Here is a 22,042-nt window from a genome sequence, read left to right as displayed (position 1 = left end):
GGGAAAAGTAGGGGAAGGTTACAAGAGTGGATAATACCGAACGTACTTAAAAAAAATACAAACAACCACTTCAGACGCGCAATTAATAACATTGTAACATTGTAATGTTCTTATTATTGTAAACATTGTAATGTTCTTATTATTTTTCTCCCCATTTGTAATTTTAATTTTAGGCAGACTGGATGTGATGCCAGTGGGAAGACGCTGAATGGACGATCCTGGGGGACCAAGGTCCTTCCGTGGTGGGCCGGAGAGCGGAGGGGGCGGACACTCGGGTGGGTGCGGTCCCATCCTTGCCCCGCTCCCCGTGACCGCTTTTAGCGGGGCCCCTCCCGCGGCATCGCCCCTTTAAGGGCGGGAGGGGCGGGGCGGCCCCACCCACATCTCCCCGCCCACCTCCTCAGGCCCCGCCCCTCTCCCCCCTCTGGCGCCCCCTGCAGGCGGCCCGCGAGCGCGCCCCCGCCTCCTCGGGCTCTTCCCTCGCGCCGCCGGTGCGGGGCGTGCGCGCGTGCGCGCGGCGGGGGCGCGCGCGGCGGGCGGCGTTCCGTCGGGGCCCCGCGCCCCGTCCCATTCATGCGGGGCAGCGGCGGCGGCGAGAGCGAGGCGGGCGCGGAGCCCCGGGCGGCGGCGGCGGCGGCGACGGCGGGGGGAGGCGGGCACGGAGGAGGAGGAGGAGGGGACGGAGGAGAAGGAGGCAGCGGCGGCGGAGAAGGCGGCGGCGGCCCGGCGGGCGGCTTGGTGTGGAATGCAATTATGGCTGGCACGGCGGAGGCGAGCGGGGACCGGAGCCGTGAGTAACCCGGCTGCAACTTTCGGGCGCGGCGCGATGAGCGCGATCGGTCTGTTCGCTAAAAATACCGCGGATCTGGCTTTATCGCTCCCCTAAAATATTTGGCTTTATTGGCACCGCGGCGACGGCGCGGGGCTGGCCCGGGCAGGGCACGGCGGTCCCGTCGGGGGGCGCGGAGGGGCCGCGGCGGCCGGGCAGGGCTGGGCTGGGCCGGGCAGGGCCGGCGCCGCGCTGCTGCCGCCGGGACCAGCCCGCATTGCGCCCCGCGGCTCCGGGAGCCGCCTCCCGCGGGGGGACAGAACCGCGCCGGGACCGAGCCTCTTTCTTTATCCGCCGCACGCCCCGCGCGGGTCTCGGGGCGGTGTGTGCCGGGGAGCGGGCAGGTACGGGCTGGACGGGCTGGGGGCCGCCTCCCATCGCGGAGCTGCTCGGGCCAGGGCGCTCCCGCGGGGAGCCGGTGCCAGCGGTGCCTCCCTAGCCGGTGTAGCGACGGGGCTCGGCCGCCTCCCTCCTCCCCTCCCGCCCCGGCTCTCGGCGGCGTTCGCTGCCCCAGCCCCGCCGGGTCCGACCCCGCTGGGGACGTGAGCCGGGCTCAGCCCTTCCGTGCTGGCCGCCTTGGATCACGGATCTGCCCTGCCCTGCGTCCCCGCTGCCATCCCCGCATCGTGCTGCCCCGCATCCTGGCTGCCACCCTGTGTCCGCACTGCCCCGTGTTCCCGCTGCCATCCCCGCATTGTGCTATCCCGTATCCATTCACGTATTCTCGCCGCTTCACATCCCGCATCCCGCCGGGGCGCGGTGCGCGGCATCCGGGCTGGGCTCGTCCTGGAGCCCACAGCGCCGCCGTTCCCTCCGCGCTCCCCGCTCCCCAACCGGCGGGGAGGTGCCGTGGGCGCCCTGCGGGATGGGATGGGGTAGGATGGGATGGGGCAGGGTGAGATGGCTGCCGTGCCCTCGCTGTGATCGGTACTATTGTGATCGAGCTGTAGTTTGGCAGCGCAGCTCCGAGCGAGGCGTGGGAGGCTGCGGTACCTGTGTGTGCGGGGCTGCGCCGGTGCGCGCCTCCCGCCGCCGCTGTGAACGGGGAAGGTGGCGGATGAAGCCGGCTGCGGGGTCCCTTAGCCCCTTCCCTTAGCCCGGCGAACACACGCGGCCGCTCCGGCGTGCGATCGGGGAGGGATTTGCAAAATCTCTGTGGCATGCTGAAATAAATCCCGGAATCCCGCAATCGCCTTCTCCTCCCTCGTCTTCCTTGGGGGAAAATTCTTCCTTCTGCCTCTGGCCGAGCGCCGGGGTAGGGGGAGCCAGGGGAGGGGGGCTGGTGTGTAAACAGGGCTTAACATGAAGGTCACTGGTTAAAGAGGAGACGGATGGGAGAGAAAAGACAGGCATTAACCTCACTTGTTAGCTTCCCCCTGGCTTCTGCTTGGGGAGGACAAAACAAAAGCAGAACCTGCTAACGGGGGGGATGAATATTCATGATCCTTCTCGTATGCTCCGGGACACGGAGGGGAGAAAAGTTGGGCAGATGAGCCGCCTCCCGAAGCTGCTTTTCCTCCAGCTTGCGAGAAAATCCTTTTTTGCTGAGCGAGAGCTGTGTCGGGGGGAATTAACAGCCTTTTGCTGGATTTCTTTTTTAAATTTTTTATTTTTTATTTTCTTTCGTGTGCGGCTGCAAGAATTAAAAAGGGTAAAAAAAAAAGAGGAGCTGAGGCTATTGACTACATCAAAGGTTATCCATTTGAAAACACCATTTTCCTCTGAACAGCGGCTAATTGCTTCCTGAACAATCCCAGGGTCTTTTGTATATACTCAGTGGGTAAAATGAGTGACTCGATGTCTCTCTCTTAAGACACTGGTGACCGAACAGGGCGGAAAGGTGGAGAAGCCAAGGAAAAGCAGTGGGGCAGATGCCTCTGGGAGGATGCATGGATAATTTCTTAAGTGGCTGCAAGGAGGGAAGGTTTTTTTCTTCTTCCCGCTCGCCGCCGAGCGATCTGCTGGTGCCAGTGGATGCCGGTGCCGGCAGCGGTGTGGCGACACGGGGCTGTAAGGAAGGCTGGTAAGGAAGTTTGGATTCAAAATCCCCGATCATGCGTGTGATCTGGTGCTCCCCATCCGCCCGTGGCTCTCCGAGAGAGACAAGCCTGGATGCGCTCGCTGCTCTCGGGGGGCTGCGGGGAGGCAGCGCCGGGGGCTGCCTGGCTCCTGCTCCCCTGGGTGCCTGGGCTTTCTGCAGCTGCTACCCTGAAGATTAAAGTTTTGGCGTTGCTTTTGTTAGCATGATGATAGCAGCGCCGGGGAGAGTTTTCCCCCTCTTGGCTTATTTTTTTTTTTTAATAGAAGCATCAGATTTGGAGCAGAGCGCAGGCATCTGCCTTGGCGCACGGAGCCGCGGAGCCGAGCGCTTGTGCTCCGTCACACAAAGCCCTTTCCCCGAGCGAGGCAGAGATAAACAAACTGCTCGGAACTGCGCTGCAGACGGGGCCGGGGCCGTGCCGGCGGCTCCCGGGCAGTGAGCGTGCTTCAGCGGGCTTTGCGCAGCCCAGATGGGAAGGGCAATAAAGCGGCGCTGCTGCTGCGTGCTGGCAGCGCTGCCTCCCCTCCTCCGCGGCGGGGCCGGGGCTGCCCCTGCCCCCTGCTCCCGGCCCTGCTCCCTGCGTGCCCGTGTCACGCCGGGCCGGTGATTGCCGCGCCTTCGCTGCGTTTCACTTCTGCCCAACAAAGCGAAGGATCTGGCCCTGGGATCGGAGTTAATGAGGGGAGCTCGGGAGTGTTTATCCTGTGTGCTGAGTGTGGGTCAGGGCCTTTGTTGCTGGCTGCCTCGCTGCTGGCTGCAGCGCTCAGCGCCGGAGCCAGCCCTGAGCCGGCAGCTCCCGAGCAGCACAGACCGGGCTGGCACAGCCGCTCCTCGAACCATGGGAGCATTACCCGTGCTGGACCTCTGCTAGTCCCGCTGGGCTTTGTTGCAATTGCCTTTCTGTGTAAGGTGTTCTGGTGCCTTGGTCGTTTGTGTCCCCAGTGAGGAGTCAGTGATGGTTTTTGGCACCTCTGGCTCAATGGAAGGGGAGCCTTGGAAGAGCCAGGACAGCAGAGGTGGTGCCATGTCTCTGTGCAGAGACAGAAGGGTGGGCATGGGTCACCCCAATGCCCATAATGCCATCCTCACTGCCTGCAAGCTTGAATTTTTCATTGATCTGAACTGGTGGAATGCACGTATTGAGAACTTAGATTGTTGTCTCTGATCCATTAATGTCTCCTTCAAGTTTGTGTGCTACGTGGAAAAAACTAGTGATTAGAGGGTTCCTGGCCAGGGTTTGACCAGTGAATGGCTTGGTGATGTACCATGTGCGTAGAGGAAGGCCCAAAGGCTGGGAATTATGAGTGATGTGGAGCTTAGTTGAGCATGTACCATGACTCCTTAACTTCCCTGAGTTTGGATTGGGGCCCCTTTTCCCAGCAAGGTGCTGAGTGCCATGGCTTCATGCAAAATGAGGAGGAGCAAGGGTTTGCCACCATCCGCTGGTGAGGTGGCTGGTTTGGCTTTAGACTGGGGACAACCAGCTTCTTCCCTGGCTGTACCTGGGAAGTGTTCCATGCAGTGCTCTGGGGAGCATCCCACTACAGATAAATGGTACTTGGCGAGAACATGTGTGCTCTGGCACCATCCCTGACCCACAGCCTCATCCATGCCCTCTTAGCCTTCCCCAGGGTGCAGCCTGGGGTGTAGATACCCCAACATGGTCTGCCTGCTATGCTTGGAGGTCACGTTTGAGCAAACACCTTGTGCCTCATGGAGGAGAAAAGCTGCAGACAATAAATAAGCTTTGTGGTTTCAGTGCCAGGCATGGGCAGTCCTGGCTCTTCTGCCCTGCACTCACCATGTGCTGTGTCCAAGCCCACACCTTCCCATGGGTTTGTCAGAGCATAGCCAGACACAAGAAGGTGTCCTTGTTTGCCTTGCTTCCCTGAGCCCTCTGTGGCTGCCTCCAGCCCTTGTTCCAGGTGGAAGCCACCATTTAAAAACCTGAATGAAAAACATCTCATAGTTTATTTTCCCTTTAGCCAAGGCTTGGAACGCCTCCTCTTTGTTGCTGGTGTGTCAAGATGTTTGAGTCTGGAAGAAAACTCCACATCCAGGTCATCAGGCTCACATTCCATAAACACTTTTGCTCCTTTCTCCTCTGAAGTTGCCTTGCATGGTGCAAGATGGACTATTTTGGGTGATTCCTCTGTCCCCATGGTGTCGTGGTGTAATGAGAGCCAAATGCAGCCCTGGCCTGTGCCCAGCTGTGCTGGTCTGTGCCTGGGGCCAGAGACCCTCGTGAGCTGCCTGAAGCACAGAGGAGATTTTTTATTGCTGGGTTCAGCTCAGGGCCTGGTGCGAGCCAGGGTGCCATATCCTCTTTGCTCCTTGAGCTGAGATTGTGAGGGATTTTGCTGGAGAAAGTGCCCGAGGTGAGAACATGCCATGGGTGCCAGAGACGGGCTGTGTGGCTCTGGGGACATGCTGTGCAGGGACCATCTCCTCCTCATCCCTCCACTCCCCACCGGCAGCCTGCAGATCAGCCCTGGGGCTGGCTGCCCACCTCCTCATCCTGAGCATCCCTCGATCTGCCAGCCAAGTTGGCACAGAGGCCCGGGAGCGCTGCTAATCCAATTTGGGCAGTTTAGCTGCACTTTGCTCTCCGTGCTGCTGGCCGGAGCTCGCCGCTTTAATCCGGCTAATGACCCCAGCTTGAGTAACCAGGACCGTTCTCTTGGTCCAGTTTTCCTTTCTGTCGGCGATGGCGAAGGGCTGAGGCTGCTTCTGAGTCCTGTCCGTGGAATCAGGGGCGGTTTCCAGGTACAGGTTTGTGTGGGGACTGGAGGGTGAGGGTAGGGTGGAGGGGCACTGCAATCCCTGCTTTTTCTTTGTGAGATTTCTCCTTCCCTCTTCCCGTTTTTTTTTTTTTTCCTTCTCTCCCTCTCTTTCTGGTGAAGATAAGCCCGTCTTCCGGAGTTATTTTGCAACATAGTATTATTTTCAGGAAGGCAAAGCCAAGAAAAATAAAAGCGTCTCTCTTCCTTGGGTTGCCTACTGTTTAATGTACAAAATACAGGGGTGGTAATTGCATTAAAACATGTATAATTATACTGGAGGGAGGCAAAAAAAATCCTGCTAATTGCACATGTGTTTTGAACTGATAAATGTCGAGTGACTCTTCATGTTTTCTTGGGAGTTTGGAGGAGCAGAGATGCAGTCTGGCATGTGAGGGCTTGGGAGTGGGAATGGTTTCCCAAAATTATTGGAAAGCTTGGATGCTCTGAGCAGTGTCGATGTTGGGGGCATGATCCTTTGCAGATTCACCTCCCCATCCAGGCAAGTCTTGGTGTCATTGTAGGAGCCTGTGAATCCCTTTGCATTACGTGTTTAGTTAAACAACTCTTTGTCAAAATATTCAGGCTCTCTCACAGAAGTAAATTCCTGGCAAGAGAAGATGAAAATTCCTGTGTTAGGGGGAGAAATTTCCTGTGTGTGTAGCCCCACATCCACGGGCTGTTCCCCCTCTTTACCAGGGTGTTGGCATGGCTGCTGGGGGGCAGGGGGGAGGAAGGATGGTCACACTTGTTTCAAGTGGCACGATGTAAAAACCACATTTCCTCCTGCCAGTGCCGACCCCGTCAGAGCTGCCGATAACATCGCAGGTGATTGTAATGGCACCAAGTTGTTTGCTTTGTGCATGCGGCCGGGCTTTGTGTACGGGCGGCTGCTTCGCTCTTCCTGTGCAAACTGTTAGTTTCAACAGGGGAAGAGGAAAACCCAAAAATATTTTAGGAGGAGTTTAAAAATAATCTTGGAGCTTGGCTGGTGGGCAGGATGTTTCGCAGGATCGTGTGTTCCCTGCTGGTCCGTGTCCAGCTTTGTGGCCCTCGGAAGGCTTTGCTGGATGGTGTTAAGTCCTGCATTGTGATTTTGGCCAGCCCGAGGGCTTGCTGTTGGGCTCTGCGAGCTGGAGCTCGATAGGAGTCTGCCCTGCCCTGGGATTTGACTTTTGCACTGGGTAGATCTGCCTGCCCTGCAGCAGAGCAGTGTCAGAGCCGGGGTGTGAGCCCCAGCTTCCAGCTGCCACGGCCTCTGTAAAACATTTATATCTGTTCCCCAGTGTTGCATTCCCTCCACCCCCATCTCCTTCTCCATGGTTTTTATTCCTACAAGTGTTGGCCTGCTGGCAGGGTCCCTGCCTGCCCGCTGCCGCTTATCTCCGTGTCCGGCTCCTGCATGGCTGCTTCCTCTCTGGAGTCAAGGGGGGGCTCTTCCCTCTCTGCCGGGACCAGAATCGGCCCGATGAGCCCTGCTGAAGTCAAGAACCTGTTTTTCAGGCTGATGTCATCGGGAAGAAATGGGGGAGGAGGAAGGCAGGGAAGCAGCGCCGTTTCCGAAGGAGAGCCGCTGCTGAGCCCCATGACGCTGCCAGCAGCCCCGGCCTCCAGGGCTGCCGCTGCTGTTCCTGATCCCGAGGTGCCCTGGGGTGCTGGCACATGCGGGAGAGGTCCCGCTCTGCATGGAGAGGGCTGGGAGGGAGGGAGGGATGCCCCAGTGGTGTCAGCTCCCAGCACAGCAGGACCTCTTGGCCAACTGACTGTGCCTTGTGTGGCTCCCTGGCTTTCCGTGGGGGTGGTGGCACTTGCTGGAGCTGCCATCCAGCCACTTTCATTAGCACAAAGTGGGTTTTTGGCAGAGGTGCTCGGGCAGCCCTCCCAGCATAGGCGAGCAGCCGCCTCCTCTCGGCTCTGCACGGAAGGAGCCGGTCCATGATGCTGATGCCTGTTGGAATCTCAGCTCCTCATGCATGGCATCAGGCCATAGAGCAAGGTGGTGCCCGTGTCTGACATGGCCTGGGGCTGCAGCTGGGGTCTGCAGGAAGAGGAGAAGCCTTGCTCTGCTCTCCCTCCCAGCCAGCAGCTCATGGCTGCACCCACGCTTTGAAGTGTGCTCTGCCTAGGTCTGGTGGGTGAGACCCCCGTGCTGTGGGAAATTGGGGTGGGGTGTGCTGTGCTGGCACTGCCCATAGGAAAGCAGAGTGCAGGTACAGCCACTGCTGTGGCACCTCCCCGTTAATATCAGATGCTCTTTGCCCGTGGTGCTGTGAATGAGGCTTCTTTTGGACTCTCAGAACATTTCCCTGTGGGGGTGTTGCTGTGGGGGGATTTTTGGGGTTTTCCTTTCTCTGCCTGCCCATTGCCAGGTGAGGCTCTGCTCTCTCTCTGGATGTCTCACTTCACCTTGGGAAAATACAACATGGGGCTATGCTGGGCTGGAAACTCCACAGGGGAAGCAGAGCCAGGACCTGAACTGTTTCCAGCTGTGGTTCTTGGGGCAGCATAACTGAAACAGCAGAGGGGAAGGATGGTAGGGAAAGAACACATGGCTTGGGAAAACTCATTTGGAGAAGTTTTGTGGTTGTTTTAATCAGAACTAATGTGGTGGCAGTTGTGCTTGGCTCGCCACAGGACAGCACAAGTGCTGGTGTCAGCAAGGGGCCAGGCAGAACCATGGGAGTTTCAGCTTAGCTGGGATTAAACCAACCCCAGAATGAACTCACTGTGCTGGAGTAGAGGGGATCCAGCAACCAGGAATCCTCCTGTGGCAGTGCTCCATTGCAAAGAGGGATCTCTCCAGATTCCCTATGGGATATGGGGAGAGTGCTTGTGACAGAGAGGTGAAAATGCAGCTTGGAGAGCTGGGCTGGAAGAGGGGCATTGATCTGGGGAGTGTAGGATCATGGCTTGTGTTTGTGGTTGCCCTGGACCAGTGAGGGATGTGCAGCAGCAGGCTGGGGAGTGAGGAGTGATGTGTTATTCCCCAGGGAATGAGATCAGACAGGGGAAGGATGCTGATGGCCAGAGGATCTCTCGTTGGGCTTTCCTGCTGTTTAGAGACCTTGCTTGTGAGTGACCTTCTGGGTCTCTGCAGGTCCAACTGGACCAAGGTGACCTCTGCCAGCAGGGCTGGTTTTTGGGACATTTATGTGGGGCAGTGGGCTGATGGGTTGTGAGAATCAGAGTCTGAGAGTGTGTGGGCCAAAGCCAAAGGGGGAGGTGGCCTTCAGGGAATTTGGTCTGTACTACATTGCTCTTAAGATGTGGGCAAGATGTTATTAATTGGTCCTCACAGAGGTGACAAAATTCACATCAGTCTGGTCTTTGAAGCCTTGAGCTGACCTGGGTGTCGATAGTAGGAAGCCACAGTCCCATGGCTGGTGTCCTGGTGCCTTGGGTTGGGGTCTGGGGATGATGAGAGGCACAGAGGGGTTGGAGGAACTGATGGACAGACTTCCTGAAGCAGGATGGGAAGCAGCAGGCTGTGTCCTGTGTGCATGATTGCCCACGGGCTGTGCACTGGTCCAGGTCTGTGTGCTCCTCTCTCGGCTGCAGGGAGCACAAGGGAAGGTGGGGGGCACTTTCCTCCTGGGAAGCCCAGATCCAGCATGTGGGCTGCAAACAGAAAACCCCTCAGCAGCCCTTGCAGGGCCCCGTATGGACTGTGATACCCAGGTGAACTGTGGGAATAAGGCAAAGGACAGCCACCAGCTCTCACTCCTGGTGTATGGATTTGGGAAATGTGTAAGGTCTCTGTCCATGCCTGGTTTCCTGGAAGGGCTGCTGAGGCTGTCCTCATGTGCCTCCTTGCCTTGGGACGCTGTGGCTGTGGGAGCCTGGGTTTCCAGCTCGGAAATGCTTGTGAGCCCTTTTTGGAAGGGCTCTCTGCAGAGCAGCCTGCAGTGGTGAGTGGTGAGTGCACATAGTGGCTCCAGAGCTGCTCTGGAGTTCAAGCTGTTCTTGGCGTGACATGACTTCTTGCAGAGGACCAGAGAAGGGGAATTGTGCACTTGAGAAATGCTATTTAATTTCCTCACTGCTTGTTCTTTTATGCTCCTTTTTGCTGAGGGTCAAGCTTCATGAGCCTTTGGGCAGTAGATGGCTGCTTCTCCTTGTCATGTTTCTCAGAACAAGAGAGGCTGAATTCTTTGCCCAGAAGATCCTTGCAGGGCAGGAGTGGAAGCTGGGGTGGATGGCAGGATGGAGTCCTCAGCCCCTGCCTGGGAGGGATGGCAGGAACCTGGGAAGAAACTGAAGATATTCTTGATTGGGTGATAGTAATGGAGATTGGGGCAGCTTCAGAGCCTGCCATTGATTTCATCAGGGTGTGGTTTGAGCCAGGGATAAGGTTTTTAATGATTTAACTCACTGGCTAGGGAGGGACTCTAACCAAATAGTTTTCCATGACTGCATGCAGCGGAAGAAGGAGTTAAAGTTTAGCCCTGTTGCAGCAATTGCATATGTAGTGCAGCTCCAATTTGTACCACCACCAGGCTTTCCTCATAGCAAGGCTTTTCCCAGCCAGATGAACCTAAAAATACAGCAACTCTGGGGTGAGGCTGCCTCTCCTGTGGCCTGAAGGCTTTTTTTCTCCCCTGGATAATCTCCCCTCTCCCCCCTTTGCTAATTACTGGCAGCTTGTAGCTGGTCCCTTCTTGGCTGTTTCTCATTGCTGAGAGCAGCAAGTGGCTTGGAGGGATTACAGGTAAAGGCCCTTAAGATGCCATTTCCCGTTTTGTGGGTGGGTTATGTGGGGGTTTTCAGTCCCACACCTTCTCTCCTCCAACCTCCCTTGCTGAAGTGCATGGCTATAAAGCTCTTGGGGTGTTTTGCTGGGAGAGAACCTGCTGGGGTCATGTTGATGGAAAAGCAGGGATGGCAGGCGGGTCTGTGAGTGCCAGATCTGCACCTCTGTGCTTGTCTGCATGTTTAAACCCTGTCTGTGGGTGCTCCCCCGAGGGCTGCTGCTCTGCAGGCTGGTGCTGACTCTTGGACTTGCTGCCTGGATGAGTGGAGAGGTGGTCCTTAACTCTCTGTCCAGTCTTTGCCTTTTAAGGTTAGTTTTTCCATCCCAGTACTCTTGCTTTGTGCTATCAAAAGTGATGATTGTTTTCCCAAAGTGTGATCTCCCATCCCAAGCACAGGTCTTTGGGCACATTGCAGGAGCAGGGAGCTCTCAGCCTGGGGGGGATGAGTGCTGCTGCCCCTTGCCACCTCTCCAGCAGCCAGGAAGGGGGGCACTGGCATCCCTGGGGCATGTCCATTGCTTGCTGCAGAAAGGCTCACTGGGAGAGGCTGGGATCTGTGCGTGCTGGCCCTGCTAAGGTGGGTGACCCCACCCAAGTTTTGCAGTGGCTGCACCCATCTCAGTGTGGCCACTTTGAGGTGAAACTGTGAGCAAATGTCCTTTCCAAGGGGGATGAAGGGGACCGGGGAGGATTTGGCTCTTGTGCTGCCTTTGTTTCTGAAGGCTGCTTTCCTTCTATAAATACATGTGTGTATATACATATATTATGTGTTTGTGCGTGCACATGGAAATCAAAACACAAGCCTGTGGTGCTGTCTGGCCTGTGGTGTGGCCCCTCTGTGTGGTGAGCCCTGGGGATGCTCAATCTGTGCTGCATCACTTGCTGCCCAGCAGCACTGCCAGCTGCATTCGTGGTCCTGCTCTCCCAGCTGGCATGCATGCAGCAGGGCTGGGGTGAATTATTTTATTGCTGCCTGTTCCAGGGCAGGGCTTGGCGCCAGAGTATCTGCCCAGGGTTTTCCATGCCTTTGGACTGCACTGGATGTGTTTGTGGTGTAGGTCTTGCTTCCTGGTGGTGGCAGTCATCTGGTGGCCCTGGACTGGGTGACCCCAGGGCGAGGTGCTACTTGAATGCAGCCCCAGGGATTTGGGTGCCCTGTGGTTTAAAGAGTGTGCCAGGGGAGGAGCTGCCCTGCCTTAGCTGCACTGTGACCTCTGTGTGGCCCTTGGAGCTGTGTGACAGCAGGGAAATGCCCTTTGGCTGCTGCTCCATGGGCAGGGAGCAGTGCAGGGCTGCCTGCACCAGGGTGGGCTTGAGCCCTGCTTTAGTTCAAAGTTCAGGAACCCATATCACCGAATCACAAAAAAAGTAGACAAACCAACCATTTGTGCTGTTTTATTTTCACTAATCATTGCTGATGGCTTTTACTGGACAAAACCACCACTGGTGTCAGGTCACTAGGACGAGATGTTGCTGCTGCAGTATATTTAGGAGCAGAAATCTCTGAGGAGCTCTGCAGAGTGTCATCTCTCAGCTTGCCCCAGCTCTGCCTCACTTTGCTCTCGTTCCAACTTCTGATTTGCAGCTCCCTACGTTAATTTGGGAATCTCCTGTTGGGCTTTCTAGCCCTGGTTTGTGGCAGCAGCTCGACCTCTAGTTCTCTCACCCAATTCCTGAAATAGAAGCAGTGAATCATAGAAATGCACCAAGAAAGCAAGTTCCCTGTCGTGCTCTCTCATCCTGGCAGGAGACGTTCTGGTTGGCATCCCCACACTGCACCGATCTCCCACTGTCACCTTCCCCATCTTCCCTGTTCCTTCTCTCCTTGGCACATCACCGACACATGAATTTGGTGCTGGTCTCCTTGCCAGGCAGCCACTGTGCTGTTCCTGAGGGCCTCAGCCTCATGGGAGCAGTGCCTTGGTGACAGCTGTGCCAGTGGGTGGGAAACCACTCTCTGGTTTCCTTCAGGAAACCCCAATGCCTGCAGCTGCTGGGCTGTGGCTTTCTGGGCTAACCAATGGGTTTGTGCTCACAGTGCCACTCGGTCCCACATCAATGTGGTTTGGGGCTAATAAGCTCTGATATGAGGTGCTTCTCTTTATTCTCTTACCAGCAAGCTCAGAAAAAGGAAGATTCCGAGCAGTGTGAGTGTCTTCTGGGAGTGCCCTTGCCCTGACAGTTTTGTTACCTATTCTTTGTTGTGAGGCTCCCAGTGTTGGAAAAAGTGGTAGGAATGGGTGATTAGGACCATGGGGATGATTTCCAGGGTGGTGCTTTGGTCGTCTCCACACTCATTGGGCTTTGTGGCATCTGTGCTTGGTCTCAGTGCTGCTCATGTGTTGTTGTCCCAATGTCCCTTGAGACTGTTGCCTTGGAGGTGGATGTGTTGGGAAGTCGAAGACAGCAGTGTGAGGAGAATTGTGGGCAGAGGCAGATCTGCAGAGAGGGTTTGGAAGGGGTGCAGAAGCTTTGCCCAACATATCTGGAGCTCAGGGGAGCTGCCAGGGCTGCAGGGGTGGCCAGGGCTGGGCTTGCCCTGAAAAAGGAGAGGGGAATCTTTGTATGCTGGGAGTTGGAGAAGGGGAAAAAAAGTTTCTCTGGCTCTGCGGCTTGAGAGGGGAGCAGCAGAAGTGAAGATGCTCTATGGAATGTTGGGGTAGCCTTATGGCTCAGTGCTTCTCAGTGCTGATGCAGCCCCCCAAGGTTTGCATGTGGCCTGGCTGGTGGGTCCCACAGCCCTGCCAAGGGCAGGATGCTGAGGGTAGGGCAGCGTTCAGCCCTGCTGATATGGCAGCTGGCTGCCCTCTGACACCCTGCCCTGCCCTGGCTGGGATCTGGCAGAGCTGCCAGTCACCGCGGGCCATATTTCCTACCTGTGCCACTCCCTGCTGGGGATCCTCTGGGAGGTTGTGCTGGGCTGAGTCAGAGATGGGTGATAAGGAGAGAGCGAGAGGCTCTCCTCCTCCTCCACTCCCTTCTGGAGTGGCTTATCTGCACTGGCTGGGAAACTGAGCTGGTGCCCCAGCCATGGACCTTGGTTCCACCTGGGGTGGATGGATTGTGATGGATTGTGATGGTGAGATGGGCTGTGTGCTGGCAGGGGGTTTACACAAACCTATGTTAATCTAGGGGTGCTTGTACTTGTGTGGGGAGGGTGGATGGAGAAGACAGGGATGGGGTATCATGGAGGGGCTGCTGAACTGACACAGAGAGCAGAGCTGTGCATTGGTTTCCTGTGGCCATCTCGTCCCTGCTGGCAGGATACAAAGGTCACCCAGGTGTGGGGTGTTTGGCGGCTCCCCACTGCTTGGCTGCTCCCTGTTGGTGAGCCCCAGCTGTGGCACAGCAGCAGGCACAGCATTCCATCCCCCCTGTGTGTGCCCCTTGTCCCTCTGGAGCCTCTCAAACCAACTGTCTCATGTCTGGACCTGTGTTTTTAATGCATAGAAATGCCAAAAGGACAGGCTTGTCCTTGCCATGCCCGTGTGCTCCCTCCAACCCCTCCTGCCCGTGCCCCTCCTGGCAGGCATGTGGCAGGATAGTGGGCAACATGCCAGGGCTCTGGACTCTCTCAACTCCTTTAAAAGGTGCTTTTGAGACCCTCCTCTGTGTAAGGGCTTGGGCTGTGCTTGCTGCTAGCTGGGATTTTGCATCCATTCCCAGCACTGCTGTAGAGTGGGATTGGGGCAGCAGGTCAGGGTCTCTTCTGCTTGCTAGAAAAATATGAAGCAGCAGCGTCCCCTGGGTGGGGTGGAATATGCTTGAGACAACAGGAAAGCTTCCTAACCCCACTTTTCTTGTCTTTCTCCCTCTAGGGTTGACTGGACTGGCCATGCCCACGATGCCCTGAATGCGGAGTGCAGAGGAAGCAGAGGAGAGTGTTTCCCATTAGCTCCTCCTCCCTCCCCCACCCCTTTAGTTTGGGTTTGTTTGTATTTATTTTGTGGCTGTGTTTGGGCATGGCCTTGGCTGGATGTGAGGCTGCTGCAATGTGGCTCCTTTGGCTCAAGCACCACTTGTCCATCCACATTTGGACCTTGCTGCTCTTAGGGAGCACCTGGCTACCGCTGGCGGCAGGCAGCCCCAAATCTCCCTTTAGGACTTTCCCAGTTACAGACTGGAGCTTGACACACTTGGTGGTCCATAACAAAACTGGGGAGGTCTACGTGGGGGCTGTCAATCGGATCTACAAGCTCTCCAATAACCTCACGCTCCTGAGGACCCACGTGACAGGGCCCGTGGAGGACAATGAGAAGTGTTACCCTCCGCCCAGCGTCCAGTCCTGCCCGCACGGGCTGGTCACGACCAACAACGTCAACAAACTGCTGCTGGTGGACTACTCGGGGAATCGGCTGATCGCCTGCGGCAGTGCCTCCCAGGGGATTTGCCAGTTCCTGCGGCTGGACGACCTCTTCAAGCTGGGCGAGCCCCACCACCGCAAGGAGCACTACCTCTCCAGCGTCAACGAGTCGGGCACCATGTCCGGTGTCATCATCGAGGTGCTGAACGGGCAGAACAAGCTCTTCATTGGGACGCCCATTGATGGGAAGTCGGAGTACTTCCCCACTCTGTCCAGCCGCAAGCTGATGGCCAACGAGGAGAACGCGGAGATGTTTGGCTTCGTCTACCAGGATGAGTTTGTCTCCTCGCAGCTCAAAATCCCCTCGGATACACTCTCCAAGTTCCCCACCTTTGACATCTACTACATCTACAGCTTCAGCAGCGAGCAGTTTGTTTACTACCTGACCCTGCAGCTGGACACCCAGCTGACCTCTCCCGACTCCACTGGGGAGCAGTTTTTCACCTCCAAGATCGTCCGCCTCTGTGTGGATGACCCCAAGTTCTACTCCTATGTGGAATTCCCCATTGGCTGCGTGCAGGACGGCATCGAGTACCGGCTGATCCAGGACGCCTACCTGACCAAGCCTGGCAAGGCTTTGGCCAAGTACCTGGGCATCTCAGAGCAGGAGGATATCCTCTTCACCATCTTCTCACAGGGCCAGAAAAATAGGGTTAAGCCTCCCAAGGAGTCTGTGCTCTGCCTCTTCACGTTGAAGAAGATCAAGGATAAGATCAAGGAGCGTATCCAGTCATGCTACAGAGGGGAAGGGAAACTCTCCCTGCCCTGGCTCTTGAATAAGGAGCTGGGCTGCATCAACTCGGTGAGTTCCCACCTGTCTTTACTCAAGCTAGACTGTTTCTGGTTTCTGGTGGTGTTCTCTAGCTGGACCTTCCCCAGTGATTTCACCTGGGCTGTGTTTTCCCTGTGGATATGGGCAGTGTCAGCGAGTTGGGGCTGGGAGGGTGGTAGGCTCAGGCCTCAGGGTGTCTGCTGCAGTTCTGCTGTGGAGTCCCTTGCAGATGGCATGTGGGTTTGTGGCTGTTGTGTCACCTGGGACTTGGCCGTGGCCAAGCAGAAGGTGTTGGAAGCAGCAGGATGTGCAGGACAGTGAGCACAGACCTGATGGAGGGAGCTGGGGAGCTCATGGTCCCAGCAGAAGTTGGTCAGATGTTCAGCATGGAGGGACCACATCCTCTCCATGGGGTGCTGGGAGGGCACAAGGCACTGTCAGTGGGGTGGCTTTTGGGAGTGACCAGTCAGAAGTGCAGGAAGTGAGTGCTGCTGTCCTGGAACAGTGATTCCCAACTGAGGGAGCACTCCCCTCTGTCCCCAGAGAAGTGTTTTCCTGCCGGGTTCCCATCTGGGTGTCTCAGCTGCTCAGTGTGGGACCTCTGAATCCTGGTGGGCAGGAGACCTCCCAGCTTGGCTCTTGGGATTTGTTTTCTCATTGAACTGTTACTGTTACATTCTTTTCTAGGCAATGTTACAAACCACTCGTAGTTGCTGGAGGCTACAACTCCAGGTGATGGAGAGGTCACAGGTTGGATCGTCCCCAAGCAGGGTCAGATGTGGGGCTGAGGCAGGCTTGGGCTGCTGGTGTGAGTGTTTGGGAGGATCTGGTGGGGGCCCTGACCCACCTGCTATCACCCACCTCCCCCAGGTGCAGCTTGTTGGTGTTCAGCACCCATCAGCAAGCCCCCAGGTGTGCTCAAGCAGAGCCCTGGGTGCAGGCAGGTGGGCCGGGGGTCCCTGAGAGCAGCCCTGCCCTCTCTCCACCGTCCTCACTGCACTCTGAAGGAGACAGCTAACAGCTGCCTGACAAAGTAAAGGGTTTGCTGTCAAGAGCGCTGGGCTCACAAATCAGATTTTGGCTTTGAACTAATTCAATTTTGCTGGAAAATGATGAAATCGTTACACGGCTGCCTGTTGGGCCGTGCAGCTGGTGGCTCTGCTGTGGAGCTGCTCTGTGCTCAGTGCTGCCTCCCGTGCTCCCAGCTCACCTCTCCAGTGCCCCACATCCCCGGGTTTGGGGAGCCTGCTCTGCCCCCCTGCACTCCAGGGATGGTTTTAAACTCTGATGGTCCCAGGATTGCTGCCTGGGAGTAAGTGGATCTCGGGGTACTCTCTGGGTCCTGCAGATACGGCTCTTGTGTGCTGTGATGGGGAGGCTCCTGCTTTTGTGTGAGTTGGGCTGGGGAGTGACACCCTCCTCCAGGTGGTGTTTTCTGTCCCAGTCCTTCTCCAGCTGCCAGGCAGAGTGGGGCAGGATGTGACTGGATCATAAGTCAAGCCCTCAGCTCCCTGCTGTGTTGAGCACAGGCCAAACCAGACCACTGGAAATATGTAGCCTCTTTCTGGCAGGAATTTCCGTGCCCCTAATAAAATAAAGCCACCTCTAGGGTGGGTCATGGCAGTCATGGTGGGTCACCATCTCTTGGTGGTGAGGACTGGTCAGAAAATAAAGGACATGCTGGTTTTTTAATTTAAAAGGGGGCAAAATGTAATTGCTCAAGACAGTAGCTGCTTGGGATTTACACCCCATCCATATGGAAATGTGCAGAGAGCTCTCTTGCTGTGCTCCTTCGTGGCAATAAGGGGCTGAGGCTGGCTCTGCTGGGGGAGGTTTTGTCAGCACTGCACACCCAGACCTCAAGCAGTGCAGAGCCAATGGATACTCATCACCAGTGCTGTAGGGTAGCTGTGAATTCTCCAGAGCTGGTGCTGGAGCTGGGAGGAGAGGCTACCAGGCTTGGCAGGTAGCTCAGGAGATGTTAGTGATTCCTCTCCAGTGCTGGTGAGTGGAGTGAATTCCTGCTTCCCATTTCTCTCTCCCTCCTTCTGGGATCCTGTGATCTGGATGTGGAAAGGGGAAGGGAGCTGGCTCAGGAGGGAGACTCTTCACACTGGTGTGAGACCCACGACCTGAGCATGGACTTCCAAATGCAGCAGAGGCACCTTGTGGAAGCACCCAGGCCATTTCCCTGTGCCAGCCCCACTGCCTAAACTGCCCCTGGACCTCTCCAGAGGCTTTGCTGCTCCCGCTCAGAGGGGTTTGGTGTTGTGTAGCAGATGTGCTCAGCACATCTGCCCAGTGCTCCTGTCCCCAAACTGGGAGGAACAAGGGCTGGTGTAGCAGGGCTGGGAAAGGGCACTGAGCTGCAGCTGGAGTGCAGATGTTGCAGCAGGGAGTTATTTAGAGTTCCTGGAGCCCTTGGCTCCTGGGCTGGCAGTGTGGGCAGAGCCGGTGCCTGGAGCCAGCGGGATGTGGCATCAGCTTTCCCTGGGCTATCCCAGGGAGAAAATGAGTTTTGACTCCTCAGTAAGGCTTGCTGCCCAGCTTGCTGGCACAGGACAATGGCTGGTGACAAACTGGCTGAAAGTGGGCCAGGATAAGCCAAATCCTTTCCAGGGCAGCCAGAGAAATGCAGGTGGTAACAAACTGTACCGCACTCGGATTATTCCTGAGCAGCGATTAATGCACAAAAAGCCTGGCATCCCAGCCTGGCACTTCGTACCAGCCTCCTGTAACCTCCTCCCCGGCTCTTTGCATCCCTCCACATCCTCCATCACAGCCCCTGGAGGTGCACAGGGGGAAGGGGGTGAGCCTATAATGGTGTTAACTGGCGAATTACTGGCTAATTAATAATGCTGAGTGATGCGAGCCTTGTCGTGCTGTCTGCTCCCTCATTGCTTTCGTAAGTGGGCTTGAAGAGAGGCAATGAGACAAGGCATATCAGGAGACACCCGCTCCTGCTCGCTCTGGGCCTGCCTTCCCCCTCCTTCAGGTCCCTTTCCCTAGGAAATCCGAATTTCCTGACCCTGTTTTGGGGAGGAAAAAATAGTGCTGGGAGAGAGAAGACTGCTGTGCTGTGCAGATAGCTGCCCTGGGCTGTGTGAGCCAGGGGCAACTGAGAGGGGTGCCAAAGGAAAGCATGGAAACAGAAACAAAAGCTAAAAATAATTAAAAAAAAAAAACCCAAACCCCCAAAAGAAACACTGCGACCCCCCCATGCAATAGACTGAAGGTTGGCATCCCTGCAAAAATCCATGCAAATGTGAGAGTGGGCAGATCCCGATGCCTCCTGCAGATCCCAGTGTCTCCTGCAGATTCCAGCATCCGCAGGCTCATGCGCTGCAAGGTCACTGTTCCCCACGGGCCGTGGTGTGTGTCTGTCCCTGCCAGCACTGGCTGGGGCACAGCTGTCCCTCTGTCCATCCTGCCCTCCGTCCCTCTGCCTTGGCTCTCCCCGCAGCCCGCATCTGCCAGGGCTGGGTTCTGTCAGTGGGTTCCACAACCCCGGCACTGCCGCCCTTGGCCCGACCTCTGCGCCGCCTGCGCTTCCCTAACGAGGCAGTTTGCTGTTAATGAGCTAATTGTCGGCGTAATTATTTATCGAGGTGGTGTCGGCATGGCGGCGGCGGGAGTTCCTCGGTCCCAGAGCGCAGCTGTATTTGTCATTTCCCAGAGAGTATGTTGAGACAAAGCAGAGAGCAGTAAACACCATAAACATCTCTCCTCTTGCATATTCAGCAGCCGCGGGGTTGGGGAAGCTGCAGATTGAGCTCAGAGAGAGCAGAACCTGCACCCAGGGGTGCCAGGGCTTGAATACCTTTGTGGCATCGCCCTGAACCCTTCTGCTGCTGCAGATGGCTGGGTGGGAGGTGCTGGGGTTTATTTGGGCTGTGGGGGACAGAATCTTTTCCCCAGCAAAGCAGCTGAGAAATCCCAGGTATTTGCATGGGAGCTATGTATCGGCTGGAGTATTGCTCACATCTCACTCTGTGATTAGGAAGATAATTTTCTAGGATCTGCTGTTTTAAAATTCCTATTCTCATAATGCACAGAAGGATGCTTAGTGTGTGTGCTGGCCAGTGGATAGGAGAAGGCAAGCTGGCATTCAGAGGATAAGTGGAGAGCTTGTGATTTCCCTTCCCTGTTTTTCTTGTGGTTGCAGAGACAGGCAGTGCCCATGTTCCTGTTTTGGGGATCCCCATGTCTGTCATGATTGGCTGTAGGAGTTCCCCTAGTTCAGGGAAGCATGAGCAACAGTCAGGCGGGGAAGGGAGCTGATCTTTGTACATTAACACCCAAAACCAGAAGTTAGAGTAACTGAGGGGGCATCCCCAGAGTGTCTGATGGGCTGAGCGTGACTTCTCCTTCCCTTTTGGAAGGCTGACACAGCACTGAATTCCTGCTGCAGCAGGGATTGGGACCACTGGCCCTGGAGCTGGAATGGTGGCACGGTGAGGAGGGCGAGCAGCCTTGCCATGGCTGTGGGAGCCCGATGCCATTGAAGCTGCAAGTGTATTGTGCTGGGGCATGGAAAAGTGCTTTGTTTTCTCCCCTCCTCATGGGTGCCTGTTGGTGGCAGCCAGTCTGGGCTGATCCTCGCTTCCCAGGCAGAGATGAGGGAATTGCAGAGCTCTGCACTGCCCTTGCGTACGTGGAGCTTGGGAGCTCGGCATTTTCCCATATGCTCTGTGCACATGCGGTATGGATTTAAAACCCCTTGGGGACTGGCATGCATTTGGAGCCTGCTGCTTGCCAAAAAACCTCTCTCCCCTTTAAATTCAAAATTATATAAGGAGCCTTGTGAAGCGGAAGAATCCCGTGACCGGAGCAGGCTGTCTCTGTCAGCCGTGCCTGCCTTGCCACTTTACCCTCCTGCATCCAGGCTTGCTGCCACCCCTGGGGATTGGGCAAAGCCCTTCACTGCCTGGGACAGAGCGGGGATTTTGCTGGTGCTGTGTGACCATGTGAGGCTGTTGAATCATGTGGGAACACTGGGAGGCCCATGTGCTCCCCAGGCCAGGCAGCTGTGGCCAGGGTCTGTTGTTCTGCTCAGCAGGTCAGATGAGGATGCTCGAGGTAGGGGTGAATGCTGTGGATCTGGTCCTGGTCCCACTCCCCTGCCTGCATCTCAGCTTTCACAGGGGGCATCCCTTTGTCTTTGCCTTGCCCATCATCACACTGTCCTTGAGGAGGTCCATGCTCTCACAACCCTGAGAGTGGACAGAGGCCAGTACAACCCTGCTTCTGCCTTTCCCCAGGCAGAGGGAAAGCTTGCAAAAGCTTCTCCCAGATCTGTGGGTTTGATCTGAACTGAGGAGGCAGCTGGCTGAGCCAGGCCCTTGTCTGGGGCAAGGCAGCATGGAAAAAATGTGGGGATTTCCCAAAGACGTTCCTGCGGGAGGAGGAACAGGGCTGGCAGGTGGGTAGGGTGTTTGCTGGAGGCTTTGCTATGTGAAGTGAAGCTCTTCCAGGAGCCCTGACTTGTTTGCCTTGGCATGGCTTTGTCTGGGAAGTGTTTTTTCTTTGGGGGAAGGCTGGGGTGCAGCATTCAGCCCCTCCTGTCTTGCTGCCAAGCTGATTTTTTTTTTTTTTTTTTGAAGCTAGTGCTGGGATGAGGAGGAGAGGAATGTGTGTGTGCTGGGGAGCTTGGACTGGCATCCCACGTGTGTGAGATGGCACTGGCGGGGATGGAGGGGGGAGCAGGGATGCTCCGCTGGCTCCTGCTGTGTTTGTAAGTGCTGCTCTGTAGGATGCAGGGGACAGAGAGCCTTGGTCTTGGTCTGCAGAGCCTGTTCAAATGTAGAGAGGGCCTGCATGCCGTGCATCTGTCCCAATGCCTTACATCAGTGTGTAGGGAATGTTCGGCAATGACAACCCATGCCTGGTGAGGTGGGATGGCTGCTGTAGGAGGCTGACAAAGGTGCTGTAGCTGTGGGGTGAAGGTAGGAGATGGCTGATTGCCATCTGTGAGGTCCAACGTGTTGAGGCATTGGCAAAAAGCTCATCTCTCCTCTGCTTTCTTCCAACAGCCGCTGCAGATCGATGACAACTTCTGTGGCCAGGATTTTAACCAGCCCCTGGGAGGGACTGTCACCATCGAGGGGACCCCTCTGTTTGTGGATAAGGAGGATGGCATGACCTCGGTGGCTGCCTATGACTACAGAGGACAGACTGTTGTCTTTGCGGGCACACGGAGCGGGAGGATCAAAAAGGTAGGAAAGCCCTCAGTGGTGCTGATGGGGAAGGATGAGCCCTTGCCCTTTGTGGGTACTGGTTGGGCTGGGCCTCCATAATAGAGTGACCTGATATATTTGGGGTAATGTGCAAAGGGCTCATGAGCAGAATTTTCCTCTTACTTCTCTCTGCCAACCCAAAATTACAAAACCTCTGCCCTTTTGGAAGGGTTATGACATAAGGAAGGTGAGTCCTTGCTGATGGTTGTTCAGAGCCCATCCTGTCATGCCTTGGGGGCAGGTGGGCTTGCCCTGGAGCTGCCATGGGTC

General features: G+C 56.3%; 1 protein-coding gene across 1 annotated transcript in view; it reads left to right on the top strand.

Moving 5' to 3' along the window:
* The first annotated feature begins 625 nt into the window (after positions 1-625).
* Positions 626-22,042, top strand: part of PLXNA1 (plexin A1) — a 113,334-nt gene continuing 91,917 nt past the window's right edge. Inside the window, exons 1-3 of the mRNA XM_064724456.1 lie at positions 626-790; positions 14,220-15,566; positions 21,569-21,751. Coding sequence (XP_064580526.1) covers positions 14,364-15,566; positions 21,569-21,751 — 1,386 coding nt within the window. The 5' untranslated portion in view covers positions 626-790; positions 14,220-14,363. The remainder of the gene's footprint in view (positions 791-14,219; positions 15,567-21,568; positions 21,752-22,042) is intronic.

This window comes from Zonotrichia leucophrys, chromosome 12 (assembly GCF_028769735.1).
Source record: "Zonotrichia leucophrys gambelii isolate GWCS_2022_RI chromosome 12, RI_Zleu_2.0, whole genome shotgun sequence".
Lineage (NCBI taxonomy): Eukaryota > Metazoa > Chordata > Aves > Passeriformes > Passerellidae > Zonotrichia > Zonotrichia leucophrys.
Note: the sequence above shows the minus strand (reverse complement) of the source record. Positions and strands in the feature narration are given on the sequence as shown.